The 24,760-nt window shown below is 37.3% G+C and overlaps 1 protein-coding gene and 1 long non-coding RNA gene across 2 annotated transcripts; one reads left to right on the top strand and one right to left on the bottom strand.

Annotated features, from left to right (window-relative positions):
- Nucleotides 1–2,410: 2,410 nt before the first annotated feature.
- LOC131514531 (uncharacterized) lies at nucleotides 2,411–5,277 on the bottom strand. Its single transcript, XR_009263110.1, has 2 exons — nucleotides 4,548–5,277; nucleotides 2,411–2,642 (listed from the first exon to the last, which is right to left on the bottom strand). It is a non-coding gene; the product is annotated as an uncharacterized LOC131514531 (long non-coding RNA).
- Nucleotides 5,278–5,537: 260 nt separating this feature from the next.
- AKIRIN2 (akirin 2) lies at nucleotides 5,538–24,238 on the top strand. Its single transcript, XM_058734679.1, has 5 exons — nucleotides 5,538–5,914; nucleotides 20,999–21,142; nucleotides 22,488–22,637; nucleotides 23,563–23,634; nucleotides 23,884–24,238. The coding sequence occupies exons 1-5, from the start codon at nucleotides 5,680–5,682 to the stop codon at nucleotides 23,892–23,894; spliced, it is 612 nt and encodes a 203-aa protein (XP_058590662.1). The 5' UTR covers nucleotides 5,538–5,679; the 3' UTR covers nucleotides 23,895–24,238.
- Nucleotides 24,239–24,760: the final 522 nt, after the last annotated feature.

Here is a 24,760-nt window from a genome sequence, read left to right as displayed (position 1 = left end):
GGGAGTGTTGGGCCTATTTCTTCATTTTCTCTACACCAGACACCTGACTGACACAACAGTGGGCTTGCAGAGGAAGCCACCAAAGTTGGTGAAGTGTAAACACTATCCCATTCTCTAGAAAAGCCTCATTAGGGAAGGTTTGCGGCGGCGTCATGGAAGCCCAGGACAGCAGGTACAAGAGGGAATGGGAGTCAGACCTGGACAGCGACACCAACTCTGAGTCAGGCTTAGACTCAGGCAGGGCCACAGAACTGACAACGGCTAGGGACAAACTTCAGGGGCTTGAGGTGCCTCACCAATGGGAAGGCGGTGTGTTAAGCTTTCACTGTTCATCCAATGTTTATTAAAGGTTTATTTTACGCCTGGAACTCTGTAGTGAAGAACATGCATGGCTCAAAATGTTTCACATAGATTAACTTTGCAGACAACTCAGAAGTTTGATTTTCCTAATCTTAAATACTATCAATGGAACATTTTCCAGTGTCCTATTAGTTACACAGTTTTTGAACGGCATACTCAACAGTTTGTGCTTTACTGATGACTTGAGGTCACCATCTTATTTAGGGCTGCCAGATAAAATACAGCACACAGTAAAATGTGTTTATCAGATAAAAACAGGTAATATTTGGGGCGTACTTGTACTGACAAGTCATTCCTTGTTTATCTTAAATTCAAATTTAACTGGGCGTCTTATATTTTTATATGTTAAATCTGGCAACCCTCCCGTAATTATATGGTGCTCTAGTAATACAGTGATGCCTCAAGTGCAGCTGGACCAATTGTCCTGACACTTCAGTGGCTCACGGCTTTTGTGCTTTCTTAATTTTGTAGTTATTTCTTAGAGTCCCTTTCTTTGCTATACAATGATTGGCTTGCTTGTTGTAGTCGCTATATAGCATCTTCAATTCCCTTTTCCCTCTTCTACTTGATTCTTCTAATTGGTTTGGGCTGGGAAATAAGATCCCAAACATGATTGACTTTTCTATAAAGTAAGAGTAAATGGTTCCTGAGTAAGGATAGAGGTAATTGACTGTACCTACTTGAGAAAAGCATGCAAATTTTAAAATAATGACTTCATAAAAACTTATTTTGATTGCCCAAAGACTATGCTGTGGTTTCTTTGAAAGTCCCTCAGGATGAGTGAATCATGGCTTATTTCCTAGACTGCATTGTTCTTCATAGAGCACTATACAATTAGAAATGAGCCTCTGATGGAGAAGAGGTTAAAGCTAACATAAGAGAATTTGCAGTTGCGTTTTAACCACAGGATTTTGGATGTTGATCCTGAAAATCTCTAGGAAGAGTGAAACAGATACTTATTTGGCTTGAGTATTTTACAGTTAATCATGCCTTGGAGCTGGGGACTAGTCTAGGTGACCTCTTGAAATCACTCACAGATATATGGTTTTGATTAATCTATGACTATCCAATCAACTCAAAATAATGACCACATCCAAAACAATGAAACCAAAGTAAAATTAGCCATATCATATCTACAATGGAAAATATGTTTTCTAATATGTATTCCAAATATGGTTCTTAGAAGAGGTTTCGGCCAGCCTGCAAAACCTTATGTGGGAGGAATTACAATGTCTATTCTTTACTACTGCACTCATTTACACAATGATTAAACTTTTTTTTTTTTTTTTTGCTGTAGGCACTGCCCGTTCTGAATATAGATTCGAAGTGACTCCTAAATTAGAATTGCTATTCCTAAAGCTGAGCATATGATTACTCAAACTCAGCATGTAAAGTCAGCAAACACCTCTCCACACCTTACATATTTGCATTTATCTTTAACAACAGAAAAATTGTTTGAAAATGATTTATGGTATAAAAAGGATCTTCAGGCTCAGGATGATGATATTTTATGTCATCCAGCTATGTCTACTTTTACTGGCTTTAGTCAAAGAATGACTCATCAGAATCAGATCCTGGAGAATATTTTGGGAGGTGCTAGAAAAGTCTAATACCAAGCAGAGACCAGCATCTTGGTAAAACACTTTTTCTTCAGAGGCTTCTGAGATTGTACAAATGTGGAAATACTTTCTAGATTGTCACAAAGCTATCCTAAAAATTTCAAGCCTTTGAAATTTGTTATAGGCCTTTTAGTCACAACAAGAGCAATTTTGGTCTCTGTAGGTCACTGGAGCCATTAGCTGTACTATATATTTAGATTCATGTGACCTGATTCAACTTATTAATGTTTTAAATATAGTTTTGTTTTCCCCTTGATCAACAAAATACATATGCACTTCTAAACTATGTTAAGACTTATGGGCTTTCATGTATTGTTTTTGTTTTTAATTTTAGCCTTAAAAAGTTTTTTTTCTTCAACAGCTTTTTTTCTGCCCTGAAGGCGTTGCTATTTTAGTGAATATCTATCTTAAAAGACAAGGATAATGTGGGCTATTGGGAGGACAGGGTGATTAAAAAATGTTTATTTAAGAAACATTCAGTAATGGTGCACCTGGGTGGCTCACTAGGTTAAGGGTCCGACTTCAGCTCAGGTCATGATCTTCTGACCTGAGTTCGAGCCCCACGTTGGGTTCTGTGCTGACAGGTTGGAGCCTGGAGCCTGCTTTGGATTCTGTTGTCTCTCTCTCCACCCCTCTCTGCTCATGCTCCGTTTCTCTCCCTCTCTCTCAAAAAGAAGCAAACATTAAAAAAAAAAAAATAGAAGCATTCAATAAGTAGCTGTTGAAGTGTGCAAGTTACTATGCTATTGGCAAGGAACTAATACAGTGGTAGGAGAAGCAGGTTCATGAACAGAGTTATATTGTAATGTGGTAAGAGTAATGATGAAGATCTGCAGATGGGTATCTGTCTCTTTGTGAAGCTATAAAACTAATTCAGCCTTTAAATGTTGGGGGGAGACTTACTATAGGAGTTAATGCCTTGGTTGAGTCTTAAAGAATAAGTAGTCAGGCAAAAAGGATGGAGCAGAGAGCCTGAGCAAAGACACAGAAGTGAGTAGGAAAGAATTCGCCTTGTTCCTCTTAGTTTCTGAACAGGCTCCTTAGTCATTGGTATTAGGGGAGGCTGCTCCAGCCTTTCACGGTTTAATAATAACAGAGAGCCCTTTGCAGATATGCTGTGCAGTGTTGATTGCATGGGCAGCTATTAGTACTAAAATGTCAAGTTTACCAGATATCCCATATTACCTTTCCATAAAACTCTTTCCTTATTTTCCAGGCAGTGTGTGATAATGCAAATGATAACCACAACCCCCCTCTATTATAGCTCTCCTAGGGCTGTCATAACAAAGTACCACAGACTGGATGGCTTAAACAGCAGAAATGTATTATCTCAGTTCAGGAGGCTAGAACTGAGGTCAAGGTATCTGTGGCGTTGGTTCCTTCTCTGGACTGTGAGAAAGAATCTGTTACATGTCTCTCTCCTAGCTTCTGGTGATTTCCTGGCCATCTTTGGCTTTCCTTGGTTTGTAGATGCATCTGCAGGTTCACATCATGTTGCCTGTTTCCAAATTTCCCCTTTTTATTAGGGTACCTGTTATATTGCATTAAGGGCAAGCCCTACTCCAATGTGGCCTCATCTTAATTAGTTATATCTGAAATGACCCTCTTTCCAAATAAGGACACATTGGAAGATACCTGGGGTTAAGACTTCAACATATGAATTTTGAAGAGATGTGATTTAACTCCTAACAGTCCCTTTTCAATGTAAGGTCTATAATTTAAGGTAAAATCTTAATTTCAGAAAATATTTACCAGGAATATAAATGCTTTTGCTATTTTCTTCCCATGGCTTAATCTATCCTTTTTGTACTTATTTACATAAAATATGTGTTCTGTTAATTTCATCATATCATAGGTTTTATGTTTCATGGCATTTAGAATTTAGCAAAAATTTACCTATACATTTTCAGTGTCAGAGTTAAGCTGTTGTTTCATTAAATGTGACCTTTTTCAAAAGATATTTCCCAAGCAGTATATCTTAAAATTAGTGCAGCTTAGTTGTTGACACAATGTGATCAGGACGGCTAATCTTTAAGGTGTTGAACAATTCAATAAAACAAGAATATATTAAACTAATGTAAAAATGCTGTAAGTAATAATAGACAAATGGTACAAAATATCTTTTAGTTACTGACTAAATGACAGTAATAAATAAGCATTGGAAGCCAGTATTTGATAGCCATGATCATTTGATAATACGGCATTTACATAAATAACTTGTTTCCTTTTGGACTGGTGATAGCTTCCCTAGGCAAAAGACTGGTGACAGTTTTTTACATTATGAATGCCCTATTTGATTCTTATTTTAGGTACCTGAATAACAGTACAACTTTTACAAAAAGTTGTTTTCTTTGCTTATGAAATGGGTTCATTATTTACTTCCTAGACATTTCATTAGGTTTTTTGATTTCTTACACTTCACAAGTTAAAGTACAATATTCAACAGAGAATACAGTTTCTGCTATCGCTTGCTTTTTATCCAAAGCGAAACAATTTGGTCTTTCAAATCTATTTATTTACAGGTAAAGCTGGTTTTGCAGAATTTAATAAATGGATATATGCAGCTACCTGGGAAGGCAAAGCATCCAGTTCAATCAAGGATCCTGTAATCTGATACTATTACTGTTGTTGTCCCTTGCTGTCCTAAATAGATTCCATAATATTATTTCCTAGCCTCTCATTATGACAGGTTTTGGTTTTGCCACTCTTACTACAGAAATTAATCTGTCTGGAAGCTGGGTTGGCTAAGTTTTCTATTTCCCGTTTGTTAAATCATTGTAGGGATGGTATCAGAACAACTATGTCCTGAATTGTAAAGATCTTTTAAGCACCAGTTGGCTTTCCTCTCTCCCAGTCTCTCACACAGTCTTTTCTTTTTTTCCTCTTTTGCTTAGTTCCTTTTACACTCAGGCTGCGTAGGGGATTTAAATTCCAACCCGGAACTCGGAATGGCGCGCCTTGACTGACGGGAGTCGTAGTTTTCGTGACTCCTCCGTAATCGCTTTTCACGCCTATTCCCTTCCACAGTGAAAAACTACAACTCCTAGAACGCACCTGCGGGGGTGTCCACCCCCTATGCGCACGCGCCCTGAGGCCGCAGAATTTGAATCGGCGGCGTTGTTATTGACGCCATATTGGGGCCGGCGGCGGGTGGAATAGTCGTACAGTGGAGGGGGAAGCGGTTGGACGTGTTTGCTGGAGCTCCTGCCGCTGCCGCCACCTCCTAATCCCTCCACATCGACTGCCGCTCTCAAGCTTCTGACTTTACTCGGGCGTATTTGTAGTCGCGTTCCAGCCTCATACCTCACCGGGCTGTTATCGACTGCTGAAGGGAGCCGGTCTCAGCGCAGGAGCGCCTCGGGCGCGGCGCAAAGCTCGAACGGACGGCGGGGGCGGCCAGAGCCTCTCCCGGGGGAGCTGCGCCTGAGGAGGCGGAAGAGCCCCCCTGACGCGGCTGTCGTGAGCGGCCGCCACCGCCCCTCCCGCTCTCGCCCGGGCCGGCCGGGCCAGTGCCCCTGCCGCGGAGGCAGCGGCGGTCGCGGCTCTTATCTCCTCACCGGCGCTCCGGCACTCGTCTTTCTGCTCTTGAGCTCGTCTGCTAGGCTCTCCTCGAGTCCCGCTCTCTCCCCACTTCCCTCGCCCTCCCCTCCCGTCACCCTTCCCCGACCCCACCCGAGCCCGGCCCTCGGCTGCCCCGGCCATGGCGTGTGGAGCCACTCTGAAAAGGACTCTGGATTTCGACCCGCTGCTGAGCCCGGCGTCCCCGAAGCGGAGGCGATGTGCGCCATTGTCGGCGCCCACCTCGGCTGCTGCCTCTCCGTCGTCGGCAGCCGCGACCGCTGCCGCCTCCTTTTCGGCTGCCGCCGCCTCGCCGCAGAAGTATCTCCGAATGGAGCCGTCCCCCTTTGGCGACGTCTCTTCCCGTCTCACCACAGGTGGGACTCGGCTCCGCGGCCGCCGGGGTGGGCGAGAGAACTGGGGTCCCGGGACGCGGAACGCGGCCCCAGGGGTGGGGGTGCCGGACTGGTGCTCGTTCTTAGCAAAGTAGTAGACACCTTTCTTTTAGTTAGGTCCTCCAGCCTCGGCGACACAATAGAAATGGCCTGATGTCAAGGGGGTGGGGGAGTCGGGAGGTGGGGAGGCAAGGCCGTTCCTTGCCGGGTATTGTGGGGAAGAGGAAGATCTTTTCTTTGGGCTGAATGACTGGAATTGAGTGTTTCCGTAGTCTGGAGAGCCCCAGCGGAAATGATCAGAGAGGGCGATATTATTCATAAATTTAGGCAAGAGAGGGTCACATTTCACCCGAATCTCGATGTCTGTCTCCCTGAATCGATTGGTTGCAGCTATTAACTGTGGGACTGGGTGGTTTGAGGCGAGGAGGCAGCCCCTCCTCCAGTTCAGACATGGCTGATTTTAGTACCGAGGGGATGGGGGGTGGGGATGGATGTCACTGGGGCGAGATCTAGGCCTGTCATTAATCACCCACAAGAACGCCACTTTGGCTGAGTCAAGACCTGTTTCCCTAGCAGGGTCAACAACAAAGAAAATGCTCTTCCCGAGTACTGTAATATGATCGTACTATACGTCTAGATCCTGAGAAACTTGAACTTTTAATGAAAAGCGAATTGTATTGAAAATTGAGGCTGAGGAGTTGCTTCTAGTTGGAGGTGCTTTATTTCTGCTCAGCAAAGTATGGTGGGGGAGAACAGCCTAGGCCTTGAGAATAATAAAATCAACCCAAGATTTCAAGGGACTTGAGTGTTTTTGCTTTTCATCTTGAAACATTTCCTGAAAGTGACTATGGGGAAATGCCCTTTGGCTGCTTTATACTGCATGTGTATACTCAGTTTTTTTTCTGTACTTTAAAAATACTTGTGTGCCCCTGGCACAGTCCTAGGATAGGCTTTTGTGGACTGGTGGTGTAATCTGTTTTGTGTGTATAGCATGCAAAGGTTTCATATTTGAGCTTTTGCTAATAATATCTGCACACAAAGCCTTTTCATAGTTTTAAGTGTTTTGTTCTTGGCTTTTAAAAAACTTGTAGGCAGTATATATACCTCTGTATTTGGTAACTTCCATTTTGAATTGTTTTGGTCAAGTCAGGTTTTTCAATATCCTTCCTCAAATGCCTAGGCTGCCATTTTTGCTATTAAATATTTGATCTAACTTAAGGATACACTATTTTAGAGTTGCAGTGAGTTTTCAGAGGCATTCTCGGATAATTTTATTTAGCAGCTATACCTAAATAGTCTTGTATGTAAAGGCATTCATTGATTACTGTTAGGTTTTGCATTAAAAAAGAAACCATCAGTATTAAGAATGAGCTTCTGGTGATTAACATTATTTTTAGTTTGTCTTTTTAATCAAATGGTATCATTGAAAATTGAAATGATACCTAGGAATCTGTGCTTAACAAATAAGGCCACTTAAAAATAGCCCTGGCTAACCAGCCATAAATTTCAGTGGAGCTGGTGAATTAATACAGTGTTAGGTTTGGGAGTTAAACTGTATCTCAGTCCTGCAATAGTTCTGAGCATATGTGGTAAACTGGCCAGAACTATATTTATTTGTCTTCACTTTAAAGGGAACTTACTCAGAAAGAATTGTGATCCTTTACAAATCTGTCATTTCATTGCATTGGTTAATGCAGTGGGTTCCACATTATCTCAAATTTCAACTGAATGGACTATAATAGTAAAATTACTGGATTCAGTGAAATTGTTTAAGCCCGATGATTCAAATACATATTTTCCAAAATATGCCTGTCTTCTGTTCTTCCAGGTGTTTTTGACATCTGATCAAACAGATGGCAGTTTGATCATGTCCTGAACTCTTAAAAATCACACCCTAATTTATAATTTTGAGTCTGCTAAAAGTTGATTTAGCCTTTTCAACCTGAAAAAAGGTTGATTTCAGAAAAGCAGTTGAAATTGGTAAAGTGTTATATTGCTAAAATCTACTTTTTTTTACTGTAATTTTGGATGACATTCTGCATGTAACTTAATTTGGCTTTGTTTTTAGATGGCCACCTTTTGCGGGCTCCTGTATGGTTTTTGTAATGTTGTCATAATGGGAGCTGCAGTGTTGTGCAGGTATCAAAGAGTTTTTCAGTTTCCATGTCCCCAAACTTGCAAATAATTTTCCCAAGCACTTAATTTTTAGATTCTTGTTTTAACATTGGTGATTCTCAAACTTTACAAGAGTGAATATCTGTATATCCTTAGCTGAAATAAGTAGCTAGGGTTGGAAATGGAAAGTGACATACCAAGTTGAGAGTGATTGGAACTCTGCGGAAACTTTATTTTCCTTTCATTTCTGTGAGTTCAAATATAATTTAAACAACTTGGAACTAGAGTATTGAAGTGAATTTTTTTAGAGCGTGCATATAATTGAGCGTTTTATCATCATTCTTTTCTGGATACTTATATAGTGTGTTTTGATGTGTAGTTGAAATCATGTTGTGGCTTTACTAGAAGTTTCAGGAACTTGAACATCTTCTTTTAAACCCTGGTTTATTTTAGTCACCCCAGGAAGGTGATTCCAAAGTTTGACTTGATGACTATTATTTAAATCTTTATTTTTCAAACTGTTGCAGCTTAATGCCAGGAAAAAGGAAAGGGCTGGCAAAAAAAAGAAAAAAAAAAAGTTTTATTGGAACACAGCCATGCTTTTTTTTTCTTCTTAAAGTATGGTCCATTGCAGGCTACAACAGCAGAGATAGTATTTGTGACAGAGATTGTATTTTCCCAAAGCTCAAGTATTTACTGCCTGATCCTTTACAGAAGAAGTGTGTCCACTCCCTGCTCTGTCAGCAGTGGAGTTTATAATGCTCAGGATGTGAAAAAGGGAAAAGTTAATGATAGGGAAGGGGGCTGGGGGGATTGACTGGGAAAATGAAGACCTCTACTAGCTGCATCAGTACTCTCACCCTGATAAATTAGTTGAAAACAGATTTCAGAGTGTTCTGCATCTTCATTAGTTTTTGAAATATTTTAATATTATCTCTTAGTCAAAGATTGTCACAACATTCCCAAGAAGAAAATTATTTTAATAAAACTGAAATATCCTGTACCATTACAAGTGACTATCAGTCAAATCAAACACATTGTTTTTCATAATTGTGTACTGAAATGAATGGTTTGGTGAAGAGATCCTTCTATGGATGTCAACTATTTGGGAATTTGCTAGACACTTTTATTATACACATTGTTTAGGTCTTGTTACCATTGCTCTAGTCTTAGGAATTGAGTTGGATGAAGAGTTAAATTCCTTTGTAAGAATTCATTGTATTTGCTGGAAACTTGCCATTAAAAATGGAAATTGCAGCTTGTGAATGGGGAAGGGTTTACAGGAACTTAGATTGTTCAGTAGACATTGATGCATGCCTACAAACGGAGACACCAGCTGGTTTAAATGAAGTATAAACGGTTCTAGGCAAACAAATGAGATGTCTGTTGCAGGAGGCAGCATTTCACTTCAGATGTCATTTGTATTGAGCCAGAAGTGTTTTTAATATTTTGTGGTTATTTAGACAGCTGTTAAGTTGCTTCTAGTTTCTCGGTGGATTTGGCAAATAGATGGTTTTTAATGGTCTTTGTACTTCAAATTTTAAACCTGATATTTTACTTAGGACTGTGTATGCAGCTGCCGTTATTTCATATTTCTATGGATTATGCATTTAAGAATCTTGTTAAGTTTTTGGCCTTTAAAAGCAAGAGCATAGCAGTATTCATTACTGAGCTTTTTTTTCTTTAAATAGAAAAATAAAGCCTAACTTGAACACAGAAACAATAAGGTAAACATGGCTAGGTTGGAGAGAGGTTAGCCCTTCTTTAGGTATAGATGCTACCAGTTACCATGATTGGCACAGACACATAATCTGAGAGGTAAAGGAGAATAATAAATTTCTTCAGTTTTTGAATGGCTTTATAGGGAAAAAAAGACACTGTGTATGTACTCAGGTAGATCTTTTCCTGAGTGTTTGATGGATCCAGGTGAGAGAGAAAGAGAAAGATAGAGCGTGTGCTGGGGAGGGGCAGACAGAAAGGGAGAGATCATTCCAAGCAGGCTCCATGCTGTCTTGGTGTTGTAACTTCATGAACCATGAGATCATGTCTGAGCCGAAATCAAGAGTCAGGCGCTTAACCGACTGAACTACCCAGGCACCCCGAAAATTACTTCTGTTTTGAAAGGTTGTAAATTAAGAGATTAAGTGGAAGTGCCCTGCTTTGCATATTTTTTCTATTTGAAAATAAACTTTTGATTCTCCTTCCACTTAAAAGAGGAATGCAGAATAATAACATGGATTAGGTTTGGAGCACCTCTTGGGTAGGTGCTCATGAAACTAGATAATGGTGTTGGGGTGTTGGTCTTTTAAGTACCTATAACTAATTAACAAGCAAGTTGTGGTCCCTGCAGTCTTTGCATTAACTCTGTGCGAGTACTGTTGACTCACACATCATTCTCTAAGCACATGTGAAACCACAGTGAATTACTTGCCTTTTGAAAAGACTAAAAAGTGTGAAGGGTGGAATACTTGTTTGCTTAAATGAACCAGTCTGGCATCTGCAGATGGTGAAGAGGTCTTGAACAAATGAATTTATTAGTTCAAGAGGGTCATCTTTAATTTTATTGCTGAGTGTTGGGATTCTAGAATTCCGCTTACCAATGTTTCTCAGCTTTCTGAACACATCTGGGAAATGTGATCTATCAGCAGCAGTCTTGTAGCAAAGACTGTTAACAGTAATTGCCCTCCTGGATTTTGAGAGGATACAGTGGGTTATAGTTTGAAAGTAATCCCAAAGGTATTATCTGCCATACCTTCCTTCTTAATGTCTTACCACAAAGTTTTAAGATATTTATCAGATTTATTTGTTGAGTTAATCCAGCCTTGGCATTTCCCAAGGTTCTTAGAGATGCTAAGTTAAAAAAAAAAAGTAATTTCAGTTCTTCCCTTCATCTGTACCAGTTTTTCTTTTTACACTGTTTTATAACAATATAGCCACAATTGTTAAAACATGTTTTGAAAAAAGATTGTGACTCAGACAAATGAGTAGTAATAAGTATAGCAATTAGTTTAAGACTGAACAATACTTTTATTGAGGCATTTGAAGTATACTTCTCAGTATTCCCTCATGTTTCTGGACAATGATGATAAACAGGATTTTATCATTTTCAGAGATCTCATTTGAAGAAACACATTTTTAGAGTTTGTACATTTTTAGGAGAAAATACTTTGTAATATGAAATTTCTGGTCTTTTATTTCTAAAGGAATTAAATGATTTACATTATAACAAGTTTCTCACCTGATGAAGCTTTATTGAATAGGGAGGGAATCCTTGCAGGTAAATTAAAACTGTATGTCACATTGTCAGCTTTGGTATTTATTTTGGGCCTTTCGATTAAAATTTTGCAGTATGCCGGACTGTGTAATCTTCCTCGTGATGGTAGACTTTTTTTGGGTGGTAGTAGTGGTTTTTAACCTTCCAGCATTAGAAAAACAGCTCATAATATGCTTATAGTTTGTCTTGGGGGTTATAACTTGCTTTCATCCTCCCTTTAAAAGTTATAAGTCATTAGTTTTTGTTACAGATGTCATAGGTAGATCATCCTGAAATGGACTAGTGCTTTGCAACATTTCGATTTTAGTAAAATTGTCATCTTCCCATTAATACATTTTTGGGGGGTTGACTTAATTTTTAGTTTCTAGGTTCGATTCATGTATCTGGTTTTTCTCAACATTGTTAAAATCTAAATATTTACTCCAGAAGTCACTTGTTCAAGCTTTTATGTACCTCATTTGAGTTCCAGGTACTGTGCTGGTTAGGCAAAGATAGAGTCTCTCAAGGGAATAGAGCTACCACTGTGGGTACTTTATTAGCTAGCTAAACTTGAATAAAAACACTGTAATCTTTATACTTTCAGTATTACCATATTTTTTAAACTATTTATTATTTTTTATTTTCGAGAGTGTGCACTTGTGAGTGCGGGGGTGGGAGGGGAGAATCCCAAGCAGGCTTTACACTGTTCAGGCTCTACGCTGTTAGCACAGAGCCCAACATGGGGCTTGAACCGCAAATCATGAGATCATGACCTGAGCTGAAATCAAGAATTGGATGCTTAACCGACTGAGTCACCCAGGCACCCCATATTTTATTTCTTTATACACACACACACACACACACACACACACACACACACATATTTACATAAATGTATATTGTTGAATTGATCTAGCAATTAAAGAATAGAATGTAGAGTGGAATTTGAAAGATTAGAGAAAGCCAATTTTTTCATGCATTATTGTCCTTGAACTTTGCCTTTTAATTGTTATGGAACATTGCCTTGTTCTGTTACCAAAATGTAATTCTCTGGAAGAAAAACTTTTCTTAGTTTTAGGTTGCTGTGACAGAACAGAGGAACTTGATGCTCACTAACAACCATCCATGGCTTAAAGTGAAATGGTACATTATCAGAGGCTGGCACTGTAATCAGTCCTTGTATGTATGACAATGCTGACCTACCAATTTAGAATAATTCCTCCCTTATAAAACATCAGTAAAACATTCTGGTTAGATATAGAGGACTGTCCTCTATAGATTAGAGATGTAGAAGTATCCCTTATATAAATATCTAAATGTAACATGGAAGATTTATATGTATTTATATATATTTATTTATATACATTATTTATGTGTATTTTATATATATATATATATATATATATATATATATATATATATATATAATATATAAAATTTGTTATAACCAGTTTCAGAGCTCTGGGTAGATGAGAATTATACACTGGTTACTATCTTCCTCACAACAAAGTTTGAGGTTTCAGGGCATGATACATAGTAGTAATTCCTCTATTCTGACATCCTATTTTTTTAAAAAAATTAGCTTTCCTTCTTGTGATTTATTGTAACTTTAATTACTTGTGGAATTCGGGCTAGGTATTGTAGTAATACAGTACTGGGAAGGGCAGCAGATGTTGACCTTAAGCCCTGTGGTCAGGCTTGGCCCTGACTTGTTCCAGCTGTGTGACCTTTCAGAAGACATTGAAGCAAAGCCACATTTTCTTCATCTATAAAATAATGCACACGATTATAGTAATATCTGACTTCCTAGGATGGGTTGTGAGGATTAGGAGCATTTCCTGTCCCTGAGTGCTGGAGGTAGTTACAGTGGAGCAACCTCAAATGGGACTTTATTCACTGTCCAACAGTCCTGCCATTCCGGTGAATGACCTTGCCTTCAACTTCACAGATAAAATAGAAGCCATCTAATGGCAGTTTCTTCATTTTTCCCAGTACCAACACTACCAGTAGTTGTGCTGTCTTGTTTTCCTTTGAGTATTACCAACGAAGTTTAAATGAGATAATTAAGGCACTTTACACAATGAGGGAAGGATCCACTTCTCCAAAGGAACCTTATCTTCAGGATTATTTTTCTCTTTCAACTGGACCTTTGCTTTGGCTTTAAATATTGTCAAGACTCCCATTATAAAGCAATAAATAAAACATCCTCATTTTCCTCCAGCAGTCATCCAGATTTCTTACTTCAAAACCAAATTCAGAGAGCTTTCAAATAAGTCTGTTTGCTTCTGTTTCTTCACTTCTTAGGTGTGTGTACCTCAAATAGTTCTTGTCAAGTCATCTTATTTGACTCTTCTTACGGCATTTATACTGCTCTGCCACTCACTTCTTTTTGAAACATTTTTTTCCCCTTCTGTGATAACACTTCCCTTCTGGCTGTTCTTTTTGTCTTCATCTGGCTATTAAACTTAGGAGTTCCTTAGTTCTAGGTTCAGCTGCAGTCCTCTCTAATAGCTCCCTAAGCAGTCAGTCACATGCATACTCCTGACTTGACTTTTCACTTACAGATGAAACTCTAATTTAGATCTTTAGTTTAGATCATTCCTCTCAGTTCTGGTGTTGGTGAATTTGGACCTTTTATCATTAGATATTCCCCAAGAAGTCAGGATTTTTGTTGAAGTCTGTTTATTTTTAAATATTCACAGCTACTACACAAAATATAAATGGGATAAACAAAAGATGTCTGTGGACTTCCGGTCACTGTCTTCTGGTATGAAAGGTAGTCTTAATTGCTTTTTAAAACTGTGTGTAATAGAAAAGTAAATGCATTTGTTCACCTTCAGTCCCATAACATGAATTTCATATTTTAAGAATGGTGTTAGGAAAAATGAATCAGTATATGTAAACATTATGTAATGAGTCTAAGTTTAATTTGATTTACAGTCAAGTTTAAATTGGTTTACAGAATATTTTCCTGCCAGGGAAGTGCATGTCTAATATTGAATTACAGAAGCCATGGAGGTTAGGGTGGCAAAATGAATTTAGATCACCTTAAATATTTTTGTAATTGAAGTAAGTCTGCTGTTACTGCTTTCCTTCTCCTCTCCATTTCCCAGAATGTCCAGTAATAAATAAACTAACCACTTTATTTCTTAACTGCCATAGTAGGGGAGTTATTATTTCAAGCAGGGGATAGAAACATAAATGCCCATAGTTCCAGGCAAGTAATATAAATGAGTGAAGTAAAACTTAATGGGAATTTGTGAATTCCAGCCTTGCTACTGATCTGTAGAATCACCTGGAAACACAAGAGATGTGCAGAATCTCAGGCTCCATCCCTCAGGGTCTACATTCTAACAAACTCCCCAGGTGATATGTGTGTCCATTAAAGTTTTAGAAGCACTTGAGAATTTCTGCCCCAAAAGGTAGCAACCACTCTTTTTTTTTTTTTTTTAAATGTTTTTTTTTTTAATGTTTATTTATTTTTGAGAGAGAGACAGAGCATGAATGGGCGAGGGGCAGAGAGAGAGAGGGAGACACAGAATCGGAAGCAGGCTCCAGGCTCTGAGCCATCAGCCCAGAGCCCAACGCGGGGCTCAAACTCACAAACCGTGAGATCATGACCTGAGCTGAAGTCGGACGCTCAACCGACTGAGCCACCCAGGCGCCCCAACAACCACTCTTAAGGTGAATTTTGCCACATAGTTTAGTTTTCCACTTAACAGTAGCCAGAAATCTGACTTTTAATTAAAGTAATGAACTTTAAATATTGGGCATAAATTCATACTTTTTAAAAAGAAACTATTCAGGGGCACCTAGGTGGCTCAGTCGATTGAGCATCCAACTCTTGATTTCAGCTCAGGTTGTTGATCATAGGGTGGTGGAATCCAGCTAAGCCCTGTCAGGTTCTGCCCTGAGCATAGAGCCTGCATAGGATTCTCCCTGTCTCTCTCCCTCCCTCTGACCCTTTCCCTGCTCTCATGTGTGCTCCTTCTCTCTCAACATTTTTAAATTTAAAAAATTTTAAAAATAATAAACTATCTAGGCCAGACATGTCTTTGGGCTCAGTTTAGCTTGTGAATCATCAGTTTGCAATCTCTGGTTTCTAGGTAAGCTATTGCTTGATGTGTGTGTGTGTGTGTGTGTGTGTGTGTGTGTGTGTGTGTGTGTGGTGGGTGCTTTAATAAATTGTTGTAGGAGATGGATTTGTTCTTCAGCTTGATCGTGGTGCCCTAGAGTCCTCCTCAAGGAGTCCACTCTAGATCTTACCTTGTTTTCATGTCTGTAGTTAACTGAAATAGAAGCTGAACTTTTTGCCATGGCATTAAATGTTTTTTGTAGCATATATTTTGGATGGTTCAAGAGCCCCTTTCTCTTTCCTATTTACTGCTTTTTTTTGGTTTTCCTAAATTATAAACTGTTTGGGAAGATACTTGTAGATAGTAAAGAGCTAACCAACAACAACATAGTTATATCCTTTAGAGTCTAGTGTAATATAAGAGAAGTATGAAACTTACTGGATATCAGGGAGGAACCACCTGCTGATTGAGCGTTGTTGGACTCCTTGCATTAATGACTCCCATTGTGCAGTTAATTTGTAAAATTTATACTTAGACCTGAAGGGTTTTAACAAGTTGAGTCACTTCAAATAAGTAATCATTGGCTATTACAGTACCAGTGAAATAATAGAATTTGATTTGTAGTGATTATGCCTTTTCTTCATCTTGTAGGATATAAATGAATGCCTCTTGTACAGTAAAATATTATATATATTATAAACTTAGAATCTTAGCCAGTTGCTTTTAAAGTACTGTGGATAATACCCTAATGTTTGTATAATTGTGTACAGCTATATTATGCTTATTAGGATTCATGTTAATCGAAATAGAAGTTAAAACTCCAGATATAATTTAACAATCTTGTGTTAAAATTTGGTTCCGTGTCCCTTTGATGTAGTAATTTTAAAGTGAATTAAAAATGGCATCAACTCATTCTTTTCAGTTAGATAGCTCTTGTCTGAGTAAGAACATTGTGCTTAAGATTCCTTCAAGGACACCATAAGAACTGTTTTAGTTTCTGGGCAAATATCCTGGGAAAGTAATTTATTTATTAAAATGGACCTCCATTACAACTCTTAATTGTGTATGTTTTAATTTATAAAGGAGATGGCAATGTCTAGTATGTAGTTGAGTGCTCTAGATTTGGTTTGTTATTTTATTTGGAAACAGTTCCTTATTTTTAGGTCTTATTGGCTACTGCAGGTTTTCTGTACTTAATTTGTGTTCCTGCCTAAAACTAATAAACTTTCAAGATTTTTTTTTAATTTTTATAATTTTTTTTTTTTTATTAACGTTTATTTATTTTTGAGACAGAGAGAGACAGAACATGAACGGGGGAGGGTCAGAGAGAGAGGGAGACACAGAATCGGAAGCAGGCTCCAGGCTCTGAGCCATCAGCCCAGAGCCCGATGTGGGGCTCGAACTCACGGACCGCGAGATCGTGACCTGAGCTGAAGTCGGACGCTTAACCTAACCGACTGAGTCACCCAGGCGCCCCAAGATTTGTTTTATTTTTAATCCCATTATTTATCTGTCTAGATGAAATTTTACTTTAATTTTTTCAAAGATACTCCAAAGAGAAACTGGCATGGAAGGTGGTACAAAAAATGTCTTAATACACCTAAACCTAAAACTTAATGAGACCTGTTAATGTTTGATTTAGTAATTACGTCAGTAGGGAAATGGCAAGTCTGTGCAGGTCTGGAGCAAAAGTTTCACATGTCACAGATCTTTAGACATCTTATGGACTATACTCTAGAAAGACATTTGTAGTTGCTTCTAATTCTATATTCCTCCCTTTGCTATCAGTTCCATCTTGTTGCTGTTTCTCTTATCCTTGTTAACTTATTTTTTAATCCCTACAACCACTTTCTTCTGTTTATATTGTTGACTTTATTGTGTCCAGGCTTTCTTAAGTAATCAGTGGCAACTAAGAGTAATAAAACAGTTTGGGAGTAGGCTTAATGTTGCCACAAGCCAGGCTTTTTCTTTTTAACATTTATCCAGTTGTTCTGTTTTCTTTTTTTTTTAATATTCCTTTGGAATATTAATCATTGATAATCTCCCACCTGTTAAGGAGAATTTTACTGGCAATTTTAATGTCATTTATTAGATATGGGAATGAAAATGCCATTAATCACAGAATTTGCTAATACTTTGACTTTCACTTATACATAGTGCAGTGGAAGCCTTAGTATTTTGTGGTAAAAGAGTAATGTAGTTTTTAGGATTTTTGAAAAGGGATTATAACCATTTTGTGGTGTAGTTTGTTATGAAGATAAGTGTATTTTGCTCTAGGTGATTTGCTGCAAATTCAATCGATGCTTCTATAAGCCAGATATGAAGCCTGCATTAAAACTGGAATGTTCAACTGATAATGTTAGAAGTTTCATTTCACTTTTTCTTATGTACCATAAATTGTGTTGGCAACATGATGTTAGATGTTACATGAACTTGGGATAAAATGTCACTTGCCAGTTTGATTAGAGATGGCTAGATTTAAGTAGTTTAAGTAGACCTAGGAACTTTATTGATGTGTGGAAGACCTTTATCCAACTGGTGTGGAAGCAACTTCAGTCGGCCAGGTACCTAAGTTGAGCTTAGAATGTGTTGTGGAAATTGAATCTGGGTAAATTTCTTGAGTTAACAGCTTTAAAACTGTATACCTATCCAAACTGAGGTAAATGAGTTTGAGGCTTACAGTTAGCTGAGATCTTGGTCAAGTTAAATTGGCCATAACATTTAACACTGCCATAACATTGTTGATTACATGTTACCAGTATTAGAGCATTTATGAGCACAGTGAGGCTTAGATGACATAGCTGCATCATATTCGACATAAAGAAAAGCACTGTAGGCTTTTGTTCTTCAGTTCTTTAACTGCCAGTATCAAGTGTTGGCAAAGATGTTGGCAAAGGAACTCCCTCATACATTGCTCGTGGGAGTGTAAGATGGTATTGTGGAAAATGGTTTGGCAGCTTCTTACAAAGTAAAGCCATGCACTTACCATACAGTCAGGCCATCCTGTTCCTCTTCTAGGTTATTTATCCATGAGAAATGAAAATTTTTACACCTGTAGCCTTGTACTTGAATATTTATAATAGCCTTAGTCATAATAGCCCCAAATTGGAAGCAATCTAAATGTCCATTAAAAGGAGATTGGATAAGGTGTGTGTGTGTACAGATACACACCATGGAGTACTAATTAATAAAAAGGGCTTAATTATTTATGAATCTCAAAAGCATTTTGCTGAGTGAGAGAAGTCAGACACAAAAATCTACACTTTTTATGATTCCATTTATATGAAATTTTCAAAATGGCAAAAAACATTTCAGATAGTGAAAGTAGATGAATATTGTGGTAATGAAGGTGAAGGTGGTGAACAGGAGCGTGAGAGAACTTTTTGGAGTGATAAAGTTCTTCATTATGATTGTGGTGGTTCCGAGACCTGTTTGTTTCATTTGCATATGTTAGTAGTCATCAAAGTAGTGTACATTTAAATTGGTGAATTCATTTTGTAAATTATACCTTAAAATTCTTTAGCTTGTTCTGCTGTTTCTTAAGTATTAGATGGTATGGAGGTTTACAAAGCTAAATTTTAAGAAGTTTTACTGTATCTTAATCCCAGGCTAGATCTATATAGCCTATGATTTGAGATTATCAAATGAACAAATTTGAGTTTGTTATTATTATTTTGATACATTTTAGTTGTGCTCTGATTTTGTGAAGAAGCAAAAGGAAGACTATGATCTTGAGAACAGTTGTGGTAATCAAAAAATAAGTCACACAAAAGATGTTGTGGACAAGTTACTCTTGTAACTTGTACATTTGAAATCTTTGGTTGTGAATAAACTTTAGGATGCTTTAAATGGCACTTTTTATCAGAATGGTGGTAGCTTTGATCAGAAAGTGATAAATGAGGGAGGCTTGATGTCCATCAGAGACCAAAACATCATTACTTTGAACACTTTTTAGAATATTGCTACTAAAGAGTTCTGTTATTAAAAAAAAATAAATAAAGCTATCTTTGTCCTGGTTGGTATAGGAAGTTGCAGTAGTTTTGTTGGACCCCTCTATGAATCTTAGGAAACCCATTTCTATCAAGGTGCTTATTAGCTGTTTAGTAGATAGCCATTTTATTTCACACTGGTAAATTCATTTTTAAATTACAGACTATTTCAAATAAATGGAAAAGGGCTGAAAATGACCATGTTTAATATAGACAAATGTTAAGATTCTGAAAAATGTTACAGATAAAGTACCTCTTAATACAGCCGTCCTAAAGTTAAATCATTCCAATGTGTGATTCTATGCTTAAGCTGCACATTCATGTATATGTAACAGATTTGTTTACACCACAAAATTTACATAAATGGAATCTTCTTCACTGGATGTCTTTCTGCAACTTTTTTTTTTCCGTTAAAATAATGAAAGTGGCAGAATCTAAAATGTTTAAGGAGAAAAAATAAAATAAGCGACTGATTAATGTCCGCTCAGGGTCTTCTCTCTCAAAAGCCCTAAAAGTTCTTACTAGAGAAACAACATAACGCCAGGAAAGAGGAGAATTAAATACATACCTGAGAAAACCACCAGTATTAATTTTTTTAAAAAAGATTGTTCTCATGTAAATCTTTAGCCTTCAATCAACTTTTCAGTTCATTTTTAAATTAACACATCATTGTAGACTTGATTGCTAAAGTTACATTCTGATATATTTATAAATCATTTTAATGCCTAATTGCCATCTTTTGTTTAATTTTGTTTTGGATTGGAATTAACAAATTTAGGGTGTGGTTTTTCACATGGATAATCTATCTAGGAGCTATGATGATTGTGAGAAAGTGTTTTGAGGGAAATGGAAACCTCAGGGAAATATTTTCTAGAGAGGCTATTTTGAATTAGAAATCTTCATAAAATGAACCATATGGCATAAAGGATAAGCTTGATAGGATTTTACCCCTGTTTGGATGGTTGTGGTTGAAGATAATGGTACACTGGTATGGTGGTTTACTATTGAGTACCTGTTCTGTACCAATCACATTACATGGGCTTTTACCCCCAACACTTTTTGCTGTTAATGTTATAATATTCTTAGGTTCTGTTGAGCTTAATATTAATGGCCATGACCATTTATGATTTTTTTTTTTTTTTTTTTTAGTTTTCTCATTCATTCTATCATTTTGTCAATTCTCACTGGGGTGTGCTTGTATATACATAGTGCTCCCCACTTCTAATTATTTATGGTCTTGGAAAAGCCTGCTTAATAGTTCTATTGTGATGAATAAGGTGGCCTTTGAATTTGGGATTTTTAAGAGTCTGAGTAAACTAAAGTGAACTAAAAGTTCATAAGATGCCCTTATTTTTACATTGAATGAAAAACTTCTAAGTTATCTTTTGATAATTGGTGCTCAGAAGAAATTGTATTGTAGAATAGCTAAATTCCAGGTGGTGTGTATGTGCTGTTTCTGAATGAGTTGCCCCTATTAATGCTTAAATGAATTCCTCCAGAACATCAGTTTTCTGGATATTATTTGAAGAGAATATTTTCAGTAGATTGGTCGTACCAAGTAATTGTTGAAAACCCAAGTGTTTTGTTTTTTTTTTAACTTCATGGTTTTTATCTAGTCATTTTTCTTTTCTAGAACAAATTCTGTACAACATAAAACAAGAGTATAAACGCATGCAGAAGAGAAGACATTTAGAAACTAGTTTTCAACAGACAGATCCATGTTGTACTTCAGAGGCACAACCACATGCATTTCTCCTCAGTGGACCAGCTTCACCAGGTAATAATAAACTTAAAGTGAAAGGAAATGTTATTTAGTATGGTGACTCAAGCTTGTCTTTTCTCGCCTTTGATTTAAAAAAAGAAATTTATACAAGTAATGTATGATCTCTTAAAACATGGTACAAAGTAAGTACTTGCTCCCTGGATTCCCACTACCCAGAGACAACCACCTTGATATAATATCCCCTAAGTGGACTTTCCCATAAGTGATGTGATTTGTAGCCTTTGTTAAGAAAAAATAAATAACATACCATGTATCTCTCTGTTAAGTATAGATGTACCTTGGCCACAGTTTAATACTCTGCCATTTTATGGATTTCCCATAATTTAACCATTAATGAAGATAATTAGACTGAATTTGGTATTATAGTACTTAAAAAATTTCCATGTACATATACCCTATCAGAGTAGATTCCCAAAGGTGCAAAGTGGCTCTTAATGTTTAGTAAAGTTCTCAGCAAAATAGTTTTTCTTGTGATGGTAGTTGCCTTCCTTCTCTTCCCTACCAGCAGGGATAAGAAAACCTGGCAGAATAAAAGAAAACATTCAGGGGCTGCTGGCTGGCTCAGTAGGTAGTGCATTCAACCCCTGACCTCAGGGTTGTAAGTTCAAGCCCCATGGGCTTGGGGGATAGTTTCCTTTAAAAAAAAAAAAAAAAAAAAAAAAAATCAAAGTCTATAAAATAGTCAAATAAAAATAGATTAGGAAACAAAATTGTTCAAAACTAAATTCCACAGTGCTCCTGCCAGTTGGGTGTGGGGTGCCAGTGTGTGAGTGAAATGTTGTAAGGGGAGGTTAAGGGTAGAGACTAGACTTAAATCAGCAGGAACCAAGTTCATCATCATTCATTTAGTCAGTTTACCTAGAAGATCAATTAAGTGGCAGCCTCAACTAAAAACTAGGAATTTGAAAGTAAAGATAGCCCTTCATGGTTACGGATTAAAGCTGGCATACTTTAATCTTGTGATAGACACAGCTCTAACAATCACAGCTCTAACGAGGATAATTAGTTAACTGGTCCCCACCATGCAGTTTACAGAAAAGCAAGTGAAACAAGAGCAATTGGGAGTACTAGAGACAGACACACAGAGCAGGACAAACAACTGATAGGAAATCTGTGTATTTGAGGGTGTATAGAATACTTGCAGCACTTTAATGCCTAGATGGGTAGTAGTCAAAGCCTGTGTTTTAAATACAAGTATTTTCCAGGAATCAGTGAAGTTCCGATAAGAATTAAAAATCTTTTCATATACCAAATTTAAGATTTGAGTGCTATTTTCAATACTTGCAGCAGTCTCTTTATGATGGCTCTAAATCATGTGCTTTTGTTCATGTTATAATAGGGACTTCATCTGCAACGTCCTCGCCATTAAAAAAAGAACAGCCCTTATTCACTCTACGGCAGGTTGGGATGATCTGTGAACGTTTGTTGAAAGAACGTGAAGAGAAAGTTCGAGAAGAGTATGAAGAAATATTGAACACAAAACTTGCAGGTATGCAATGAGCTTACTTTAGATCTCCCAGAAACTCAACTCTAAGAAATGTATTATTTCCCACGTATCCTTCACGTCAATTAACTTACCCTGTGTATCCACTGGTTACAGTATTTTCTAAGAACCAGAGAATTTCAGTTCAGGAAAGGAAGTGAACCTTCCTGTAGCTCATGGCCTTCCTTAGTGACCTCAAGAAATAGCATTAAGTTAGCCATGTAGATCAGCAGTAGTATTAATGTGAACTAGATTTTTTTGGTTTTCCTGTGCTGAAAACTTGATTTCGGCTGTTTACCTGACTTTGGTTTTGGATTTTTAGACTACATCTTTCATGATAACTTTTCCACCAGTCTAGACCCATTTATTGTGTATGGTAACTTAATCAGGATTTCCCTGATTTTTTTAAGCCACAGATTTTACTAGGTGTTGATAGTATAAGCTTTTTTATTTTGAAGTTGTTAAATCAAGGTGCTAATATAGGCAAGAAAATTTGCTTAGTTATGTGACATCTTTTTTCTGTGACATCTGATTAGGTTACAGGTGGATGCTTTGGGATTTTTTTTGTTAAGCTTCTGTTTTCCTGTTTCCCCTCATTGCAGTAAACTGCCATTCAAAGATCACTTACTAAACTTTCAGAGCAGAGCAAGATCTTTTTATTTCAAGCCCTTTATTTTTAATGGGTTAAGAAATAAGCTTCCCAGCCTATACATAAAAGTCACTTAATTTGGACTGAAATGTAGATTTCCTGACCAAACTCTGTATTCTTTCCATTTGATAACATTATTAGTATTATTATTACCGAAGTCATGTGTCTGATTCAAAGGGCCAACTTAGAATTGTTTCACTATATATACTGGATTTTTCAGTTTATCTGGCTCTAATAGTACATCTTGCAAGTCGTGTAATTGATATGTATCTTTATTTATAGAACAATATGATGCATTTGTGAAGTTTACGCATGATCAAATAATGCGACGATATGGAGAACAGCCTGCTAGTTGTAAGTATTTCATCTTTGAACTAAAAACAAGATAATTTCTTAAGACATTTATTACAATTATCTACATTCTCAAGAAGAGAATTTAACAAAATCATGGAGCAAAAAAGGCTGGAGGAAATAGGCAAAACTTTATTAAGACTTACTTTTTGGTTATTTAAATACCTAGGATGATGTTGGGGATGAAGATCTGGAATGTCTTTGAATTTTGACCTGGACTTTGCACTAATTTTCCTTTTCCTCCCCCTTTAGATGTTTCATGAATCACGTTTTCTGCATTTGTGGGCTGCCTTGTTCCTTGTTGAGTTGTTGCAAGAGGTCCTAATTATGACATGCAGCAATGCCAATACCCCCCTGTGAATACAGGTTATTTCAAGCTTTCGTCAGTGGCAACCACTCTTAGGCAGCAACTGGTTTCGGATATTTCCCTGATGTCAGTACCATCTGGATGTGGACCTTTGCTACCTGTATTAATGCCAGTGGCCTCATTTGCTGTATCATTACAATTTGGCTTCTTATATTAATATGTTTGAAAAGGATTAAAGCTGGTATTCTAAGAACATGCCCTTCACTGGTTGTGTAAATAAAACTGTAGAATGACACTTCAGATGAAGTTAGTGTGATTTTAATTGTGCACTACAACCAAGCTGTAACCAGTTATTAATAATCTAGAATGTAATCCCAGGACATTATTATTGAAGGAGGGAGGGCATTTCTGTATTCCAGGACTTCTTGGGGTTTCAGAATGGATTTTTTTTTTTAAGTTTTCTTTCTTTCTTTTTTTTTTTTTTTTAAATTTGGTAGTTTTTATTTATTCTATCAATCGTTTTAACAAATGTTTATTGCTGCATTTTTTTCCCCAGTGTGTCGTCGTTTTACTGCCCTTGTAGTACTGGAATTTAGTTGGAAGAATAAAACATTTACTTCTAATCTGCTTTAATGTACAGATGGGTAGTACTTGAATAAAGCCAGTGTTTTAAATGTAAGCATTTTTCAGGAATCAATGAAATTAATTTTCCAATAAGATTTAAAAATCTTTTCATACACCAAATAATCTCAGATTTGAGTGCTATTTTCAAAAACTGAGTTCTGATTCCAAGTTGCTTATAACTGACTGCATGCTAGAATG

Source organism: Neofelis nebulosa, chromosome 6, assembly GCF_028018385.1.
Source record: "Neofelis nebulosa isolate mNeoNeb1 chromosome 6, mNeoNeb1.pri, whole genome shotgun sequence".
Lineage (NCBI taxonomy): Eukaryota > Metazoa > Chordata > Mammalia > Carnivora > Felidae > Neofelis > Neofelis nebulosa.
The sequence above is the reverse complement of the archived record's forward strand: the minus strand, read 5'-3'. Positions and strand labels throughout refer to the sequence as shown.